General features: G+C 36.6%; 2 protein-coding genes across 2 annotated transcripts in view; both read left to right on the top strand.

The window, feature by feature from the left end:
• Nucleotides 1-5,657, top strand: part of LOC143034540 (uncharacterized) — a 12,212-nt gene extending 6,555 nt beyond the window's left edge. Inside the window, exon 2 of the mRNA XM_076200741.1 lies at nucleotides 5,478-5,657. Within this exon, the coding sequence (XP_076056856.1) occupies nucleotides 5,478-5,657 (180 nt within the window). The remainder of the gene's footprint in view (nucleotides 1-5,477) is intronic.
• Nucleotides 5,658-7,973: 2,316 nt separating this feature from the next.
• The window catches only part of LOC143034534 (zinc finger BED domain-containing protein 5-like), a 2,905-nt gene continuing 878 nt past the window's right edge, over nucleotides 7,974-10,000 (top strand). Inside the window, exon 1 of the mRNA XM_076200728.1 lies at nucleotides 7,974-8,382. Coding sequence (XP_076056843.1) covers nucleotides 7,974-8,382 — 409 coding nt within the window. The remainder of the gene's footprint in view (nucleotides 8,383-10,000) is intronic.

Raw genomic sequence — 10,000 nt, 5'->3', positions numbered from 1 at the left:
TCCCACTTTTCTCCATTTTCTTTAACCATCTCCAATCCCTGACTCACTACCCTAGCATTCACCTCTCGCACCACCACCCATCCATGTATAAGTTGAACAGCCAGGGCGACATAACGCATCCTTGACGAAGTCCCACCTTTACTTCCAAACCACTCACTCTCTCCATTTCCAATCCTAAACACATGCTCTACTACTCACATAAAAACTCTTGACAGCTCCCAAAAGCTTTCCTCCTATCCCATAAATCTGCAGGACCTCCCACAGTGCCTTTCTGTCTACCCTATCATAAGCCTTTTCCAGATCCATATAAAAAGCCCAAAAAACATCCTTCCCCTTTCCTATAGCTTTCTCACATATCTGTCTTACCACAAAGATCTGATCTACACAACCTCTACCCGTCCTAAATCCACACTGTTCCTCACCAATTACTCCTTCTGTTCCTCTCCTAATCCTCTCAATTAAGATTCTCCCATAAGCCTTCCCTACTACACTCAACAGGCTAATCCCTCTGAAATTACTACATTCACACTTGTCCCCTTTTCCCTTGTAAAGAGGAACTATACAGGCACTACTCCAGTCCTCCGGTACTTTACCTCTCTCCAGCAAACATTAAATAATCTCACCAACCAGTCCACCATCACTGAACCTCACTTGTTCAGACATTCTGCATGACATCCATCCAGACCAGGTGCCTTACCTGCTTTCATCATCTTTACAACTGCCTTTCACCTCATCCTTCCTTATTTCTCCTCCGTTCTCCTCACTCATCAACTCTCATTTTCTTCGTATATATACTGTATATGTATATATATATATATATTGTATATATATATGTATATATATATTGTATATATATATATGTATATACACACATATATATATATATACATATATATATATATTTCTTATATATATATTTTATATATATATGTATGTATGTATGTATGTATTTGCAAAAATAACCACAGTAACGCGTGACTAAATTGATATTGCAAAAACCACAGGGAAAATAAAGTCGTAATACTAAACGTTTTCGTCTATTACATCCCAGAAGATTTCGTAATAGACGAAAACGTTTAGTATTCCGACTTTATTTTCCCTGTGGTTTTTTGCAATATATGTATATATACTATATATATATATACAGTATATATATATATATATATTTATAATGTATATATATATATGTACTATATTATATTATATATGTATATATATATATATATATATATATATATATATATGTATATATATATATATATATATCATATTATATATATATATATGTATATATATATGTGTATGTGTGTGTGTGTGTGTGTGTGTGTGTACATATATATATACAGTATATATATATCACAAGACGAAAATGTAGTAGCAATTCTAGTAAAATGTTTTTTAATAACCCACTATCGGAGAAACAAAGCAAAGGAGACAGACGAACTGTATATTTCGACCAGTATGGTGTGTGTATTTATATACTTGTATTTTACGGGAAGGGGAGATATCGTCGTGTGTGCTTATACAGTATGTGTACACGTGTGTGTGTGTGCTTATGCAGTATGTGTGCACTTGTGTGCGTGTATGTTTATTTGTAGGGAAACGATGAAAATTTTCATATTTGGGCGGGATACGAACTAGGTAATGCTGTTATTGTTGTCCCAGAAATCTGAGTCCCTACCAACCGTACCACCGAGTCACTTATACTGTATATATGTGCGTGTATGTGTATTTATATACTTGTATTTTACGAGAAGGGGAGATATTGTCGTGTGTGCTTATACAGTATGTGTACACGTTCACGTGTGTGTGTGCGTTTATATACTTGTATTTTACGGGATGGGGAGACATCGTCGTGTGTGCTTATATGTGTACACGTTCACATTTGTGTGTGTGTGTTTGCAGGGAAACGATGAAAATTAACATTTGGCTTACTTGCTCTTTGGTTTGAGCCACAACCCTTAATGTCACAAGAAGCCATATTGTCAAGATCTATATATACCGGTATATACAGATCTTCATTGTCAGAATATAACTAATTGCGTGGAGCGGTGCGAGCGGAGGCAGCAACATACCCGAGTGACGCACCAGCTACAACTGACAGCGATAGGACGCGCGAACCCCACTTTGAACAGCCAGGTGACGTTCACGGGCCCGCTGCGCCAACACCCTTGAAATTCGGTCGGAAGTGGTTAGACCTGGTATATATAGATCTTGGTTTGAACGTCTCGTACTACGAAAAGCACGCTAAACTCAAAAATTCACTTTTTTTTTTTTTTTTTTACAATTCTGTTTACAGTCAGTTCAAACGTAAAATTGAAAAAGCGTAAAACGAATGAACGTAAGTAGAGGAGCGTCTGTGTATATATATATATGTATATATAGTGTTTTTATTGCATATATATACATATATATATGCATATATATATATATATATATATATATATATATATATGCCCATATATATATATATATATATACATATATATATATATATATATATATATATATATATATATATATATGCATAAGTAATCAGTAACCACTGGGAAAGTAAACTAACGAAACAGAGCTTGCGTATAGTTACATCTTACGCATTTGTGAACACACGTTCTTAGTGTTTTATTGCATATATGTATATGTATATGTATAATTGTATATATATATATATGTATATACATGTATATATATACAGTATATATATATATATATATATGTATGTATGTATGCATAAGTAATCAGTAACCACTGGGAAAATAAACTAACGAAACAGAGCGCTTGCGTATAATTGCATCTTACGCATTTGTGAACACACGTTCTTAGTGTTTTATTGCATATATATATATATATATATATATATATATATATATATATATATATACATATACATATACATAGACATAAATGTATAAAAAATACTTATATATATATATATATATATATGTGTGTGTGTGTGTGTGTGTGTGTGTGTGTGTTAGTGTGTGTGTGTGTGTGTGTACTGTACACGCACACACAAGTCCCACACATGATCCAGGACTATGGTAAATTATAAAAGAAAAAACGCATACATTCTAACTTTACATCATCAACGAATAGTTTAAGGTTCAGTGATGTCTGCATCCAAAATGTTCTGAGATTTATGTTCCTAGCTCTATATCGAATGTCATACATACATTTTTTACACCAGCATCGAAGTGCTTCCACACATCTATCACTATAGAAAAACCGTTCTACTTCATGAAAAACAAAGCTTTGGCACCATTGACGCAATTTTGTGTTTCGTGTTCGAAATGATCGCTTTAAAGAACACACTGGGAGTAACTCGTGTGACTGTTCCTCTCTCGATACAGTGGTGAACTCTATCTGCTGGTGCATTATTATCACGGTTGTTGTCAGTCGTTATGTGACTGTTGTATTATTATAATACTTCTCCATATTATCATTGCAATTTAAACTGGTTTTGTTATTACCATGAACATTTCCGACATTAGACCCTACATCCTAATTTGGCAAACATTCATACAGAACAGATCAACTGTCAGGTTTACTTTTGATATTTGAAAAAAAAATTGCCCAATATATTAGTTATATATATGAATTAGATTAAGCTGATATTTTTTAAAGGAAGGATTTATATACAAAAAGAATGAAGCGAAAAAGATATCGGAGGAAAAAAAATGAGTGAGGTGTTTACTAATGAGAGGTTAGATAAAGTACCTGACTGCGATCCGATTTTCAGAGGGGATGAAGAAAATAGTCTATCTAATATCAGCATTAGTAAAGAAGAAGTAGTCAAGCAGATTAAAAGACTTAAAGCTACAAAATCCCCGAGATCAGACAAAAAAATTCCGAGAATGCTTAAGGCGTGTAATTTTGAAATCGGTAGACACTGGTTTTGTGCCCATTGCTTGGAGGCAGGCAAACGTTGTTCCTGTTTTTAAGAAGGGAGATAGATCGTCTATATGCAACTACAGGTCAATTAGTTTGTCATCGGTTATAGAAAAAATGCTTGAATCAGTAATAGTAAATAGACTCAGAGAACACATCGAAAGACATAATTTAATTCGCGATTCACAGCATGGTTTCTCCAAGGGTAAGTCATGTGTGACTAATCTTCTATCCTTTTACATTAAAGTATATAAGGCGTCAGATAACAATGATAATTACGATGTTATTTACCTTGACTTTAGCAAAGCGTTCGACAAGGTGCCACACCAGAGACTACTAAATCAAATCAAAGCCCATGGCATAGGAGGAAAAGTGTTAAAATGGATTAGAGCTTGGATTAGTAACAGAAAACAGCGGGTCACCATAAATGGAGTAAAATCTAGGTGGGGCAATGTTACTAGTGGGGTCCCCCAGGGCTCGGTTTTGGGTCCCTTGTTGTTCATTATGTACATAAACGACTTAGACGATGGGATAAATAGTGATGTTAGTAAGTTTGCGGACGACACTAAAATAGGACGCCTAATTAGGTCAGGAGACGACGCAAAGATTCTGCAGGACGATCTTAATTAACAAATTGTTCACATGGTCGGTGAAATGGTAAATGAACTTCAATATCTCTAAATGTAGCGTGTTAAACGTAGGGCTACACAACCCCGAAAATAGATACAGCTTAGATAACACGCTTTTAGAGAAAACTGAGTGCGAGAGAGACTTGGGAGTTCTAGTGAGTCCGGACCTTAAAACCAGGAAACAGTGCATTAGCGCCAGGAATAAAGCAAACAGAGCATTAGGTTTCATTGCTAGGACGGCAACGAATAGAAGGTGCAGAGGTAATTATCAAACTCTATCTAGCGATAGTTAACCCATCCTTGACTATGCGGTACAGTTTTGGTCTCCGTCCTACAGAATGGACATCAATTCACTAGAATCAGTACAGAGAAGAATGACCAAAATGATACATGAACTCAGAAATTTGCCTTACGAAGAGAGGCTTAGGCACCTTAACATACACTCCCTGGAAAGACGCAGAATGCGGGGTGATCTAATAGAGGTGTTCAAGTGGATCAAAAGCTTTAACAAGGGTGGTGCAAACAAGGTAATCATATTAAAACAGCAGGGCAGGACTCGCAGTAATGATTTTAAACTGGACAAATTTAGCTTTAAAAAGGAAGTAGGCAAAAATTGGTTTACTGATAGGGTGGTCGACAAATGGAATAGACTTAGTAACCATGTAGTAAGCGCTGAAATTATCAGTTGTTTTAAGAAACGATTGGATGACTTTATGGATGGGGATAACAGGTGGTGATGTATACGGAGCTGCCTAGTGTAGGCCTTATGGTCTCTTGCAGTCTCCTTCATTCTTATGTTCTTATCCCATTTTTGTGGTTTGTGGCTGTACAACAACACAATCCTCCATCACTCTCCTTCTTTTGTAGACTAGAAAATTAAGTTTCCCGACAAGGTGTTTTGCTCCGAAATGGTGATGTTGAAATTATGAATTCAGAAATACTTGTTTATATATTCAACAGGCTCCTGAGTCAGAGGAATGCATTTCTGATGGTTTGCGATGCACTCTGAACAATGGAGAAAATATATTTCCGTATAAAATTTACATGGTGTCTTTCTTACGTTCTTACGTAGTTGGAGTTTCTCGGCCGTATTCCGCCGCTTACACGGCGTCCATTACAGCCGCCCCTCATACAAACTAACACTTGTATTCTTGCTTCAGAGTCATATCATCCAGATCATAACACTCAGTAAACAAGTATGTCTTCAGTCATTTCTTGAATATTTCAACATTTTCGGCCATCTTAAGATTTAAAGGTAATTTATTATAGAGTCTTGGAGCACAATTTTCAAAGGCTCTAAATCCAATTTCCAGATTATACCGTGGCTCGTGTAATCTATGTGGCATCACACTGTGTCTTAACAACATATCTGAGTCTATATGAAAGTCCTCAAGGAGATCACGTATATATTTGGGTCTACCAGAATTTAATGCCTGATAGCGCATCACATATATTGTATACACAAGTCTGGCCTTAATTGGTAACCAATGCAGGTCAATTAAAGTCAACTGTCAGTACACCGTTACTCCTGCCCTCAATCTAAGAGAAGTTATAAGACAAGAAACTCGAAGATGAGAGTGAACTATTATTAGGATAATGAAAATAAAGATGGTTATTTATATTTCATTGATTAGGCATATTGTATATGGATATAGAATTTGTGATACTTTGATCTACATTATAATGAAGATAACGATAAAGGATAGAAGAAGCATATGAAAAATGACATGCCTGACAAATTACATCACAAATGTCAATAGGTGATAAACATCAATTGTAGACATGGAACCATCTTCCAAAAATAGTAATTGTAGTAGTAGTAGTAGTAGAAGTATTGTTTTTATTGTTACAATTTGAAAGAAAAACAAATATCACACGATTATATTCTTACGTCACTCGTGCTAATGAGGTGCCCTTTTCTACCACTACTACGTGACGTCACTAGTCATGCCTTTCATGGTTGTAATAAAATGTCAAGCAAATATATCTTCGTTTTCTTTCATTGTGTCTTGAGTTGTGTTTATTACTCGTGAGTTAATGAATTTCCAAATGTAAATGTGATGAATGATTTATTGTGATTGAGTATATATTCATCGTTTTTTCAAGTTGCAATCTGTGTTGTCTTTATCAACATATTGATGTTTGTCTACTCATATAGTATATAAATAATTTCAACATATGGTACCAACAGTGTGAATGGTAACATCAACATTATGTTACTGTAGTAGAAAATATATTTACATACTGCCCTAGGATTTAATGGAGATAAATTATATCAGTCATTTTCAGAAAATTATCATAATTTTTAAAAGTACATTTGAACAAATATGATTTATGGTTTATATCATAGAGTTTTACATACAAACATGAATACTTTAGATCAGTGTTTCTCAACGGGGGCCATGTGATTTTTTCAGGGGGCCAAGCGGCCAATTTTAAGAAATGGGGGCCACGGGAGGTCACGGGGAGCCACAGAAGAATTTCCTTTATTAGCGAGGATAAATGGTGGCACATGACAACTGTATGTCGATGCAATTGAGTGTGTGATTCATATGTCAGTTCGGTTGTGGCGGTTTAGCCTCATAGATGTGCCACAGAGTAAGCACGCACACACGCACACACATACAGGCTGCAGCAGCAGACTTCCGGCGCCGACTCGCGAGATGAAAGCGTCACAACACATGGTACCGCCGGAAACACTGTTCGCAGATAAAAGTGGCACAAAAATGTATTCCGTCGGAAACACTGTATAGTATATAAACGTGCCAGACCGAATACAATCACTTGACTCTCGGCTCTGCTACTGCAAACATCTGCTCTACACGCTGGGTAGGTACCTAGTATTGGGAAGCGGCTTTTTGTGGAGGTATTTGCTTCGTGGTGGGCTAGGATAGGCCAATCTGGAGTTTTCTTTTCCCTGTGATTATTTTTTTTTCTACTATTGCTTTGCTATTGCTGATTTTTTGCATTAAAACCATGAGTTTGTTTTCGCCGTTTTGCTTCAGGTTGTGAGTAAAGAATACATCTCATTTCTGGTATGTATGTTGAAAAATGTGTGTAAAGAGCTGACTGCCTTCCTTTTCTCGAAATGCATAAATTATGGCTAATAGTTTTTGTTTATTTGTTAGCTTGCTTAGTTATTTGGAGGTAAGATATTTCCCATTCAATAATATCGGTACCTAGTATTAATGAGTTTCGTTTGTTTATGTTCCAGAAAAGTATGGCCAGTGTATCTAAAAACAAATGTAGGCAATATTCAGTCTAATATCTTGCTTATGGATTCATCGAGTCCCCACAAAATTCTGCAGTGCCCATGTGCCTGATATGCAAGGCTTCCATGTAAAATGAGAGTATGCGCCCCTGCAAACTGAAAAAAAACCATCTGAGGACTGCGCATAAAGACAAGACAACCCGCTAGAGTTTTTCAAGAATTTACGTGATGAGTTCCAAGGAAGGATGACAGTGAATCGTATGTTCACCCAAAAAGTGGCAAAAATAGACAGAGGAATGCTGGCTTCTTACAAGATATCCAATTTGATCGCAAAAGCAGGCAAACCTCATACTATTGGTGAATCTCTCATCATGCCGGCAGTGTTTTCAACAATCATGAAGCAAAGTCCACAAGAGGTCACCAATGTTATTCCGCTGAGCAACTCTTCAGTATCGCGACGCATCGATGAAATGGCTGCTGATGTTGAGAGCCAATTAGTCTTAAAACTGCAGGTGAATGAGTTCTCGCTTCAACTTGACGAAACTACTTTACCTGATAATTCTGCCCTTTTGATGGCGTTCGCAAGGTTCCTTGATGTTGATGGAATATGTGAAGAACTGATTTTTGCACTGAAATTAACAACTGACACTAGAGGCGAGTCAATCTTCAAAAAAACTTGAGGAATATTTTGAGGAAAACAACATTCCACTCAAGAACATCGTGGCTTGTGCAACAGATGACACTGCTGCTATGATCGGAAGGTATCGGGGATTCAGTGCGTACTTAAAAAAAGCTGTCCCCAACGTCGTTTGTGTGCACTGTGTTGTTCACCGGTAGCACCTGGTCGCCAAAAACTTAGCAGGACGTCTGCATGAAGCACTTAGGCATGTTATCAAAGCTGTTAACTTGCTGTCAAAGACTCGAAACCGCCTTGATATAGGAAAAAGACGCGATTTGCGTCTTTCTCTGACATCTCTGGAGTCAAATATTGATAAGTTGGCAGCTCTGCATCAGTCACAGGGATCCCACTGAAACTTTTGAAAAAGAGCCAAGTTCGCCTACATTAATTCCTGCTTTATTCATTTTGATAGTATTCAACAAATAAATTTATCCAACTAATATTGTTATTTGATTCATGCCTGAAATGTTTTGGGTCCATAATATTTTCACTTCTTTGGGTGATCAGGGTGAGGGATGGATGGAGTTGGCATGGGGGGCCACAAGGTTTTTATCATGTCGAAAGGGGCCACAGAACAAAAAAGGTTGAGAAACACTACTTTAGATAATATTTTCTTATATAGATCATTCAGTACCGTAAGAAGGAGCAAAAGTAGCCACATGGAATAAAACTGGCCACTGTCTTTGTTACATTCCTAATTATGTTTGTCAACAAAATAAAGGAAGGAATTATACAAAACACATAGTAGTTGGGTGTTTTGTTTCCGTGTCTATCTGTTATGATTATGGGGTGGTGCGAGAGGTGAATGCAAGGGTTGGAGATGGTTAAAGAAAATGGAGAAAAGTGGGAAATAAGCCAGTTGTTGTTTACTGACGACACTGCGCTTGTAGCAGGATCAGAGGAGGGATTGAGGAAGTTAGTGACAGAGTTTGAAAAGGCGTGTGAAAGAAGGAAGCCGAGGATAAATGTGGGCAAAAGTAAGGTGATGAGATGTACAAGGGGAGAGAGTGACAGCAGGCTGGAGGTGAGCATTAAGGGTGAGAGACTGGAGGAAGTGGATGGTTTTAGATACTTGGGTGCGAATGTGGCAGGAAAGGGAGGAGTGAGGGTGGAGGTACTATGTAGATTGAGAGAAGCGAGTAAATGCCTTGGTGGATTAAAAAGTGTAATGAGAAATAGACATCTGGGAATGGATGCTAAGAGGAGGTTATTACAAAGGCGGAGCATGCCGACAGGAGACCTTTTGATCCATATCTAGGTCGGATGCACAAAAAAAAAAAAAAAATCATAATAATGTAAATAACAAATAAAATACATAAATAAATGCATATGTATAGTTAAAATAATAAACAAACAGGTAAATAGTAAATAATAAAGTGACATATAACTAATAATAATTGAAAATCAGACAGACAAACGATAACAAAACAAAAACAAATAATATAAGACAAATTATAATCATTACAGCATCTTAGGTATTTATCTAAATGATTCTTAAAGCTTCCAACTGAACTACATTGCACTACCTGTGCAGGAAGTTTATTCCATTCATTAACTACACGGTTGGCAAAGTTGTTTCTACCTACTTCCAAA

The sequence above is a fragment of the Oratosquilla oratoria genome, chromosome 2 (assembly GCF_046742065.1).
Source record: "Oratosquilla oratoria isolate Oo_2021 chromosome 2, ASM4674206v1, whole genome shotgun sequence".
Lineage (NCBI taxonomy): Eukaryota > Metazoa > Arthropoda > Malacostraca > Stomatopoda > Squillidae > Oratosquilla > Oratosquilla oratoria.
Note: the sequence above shows the minus strand (reverse complement) of the source record. Positions and strands in the feature narration are given on the sequence as shown.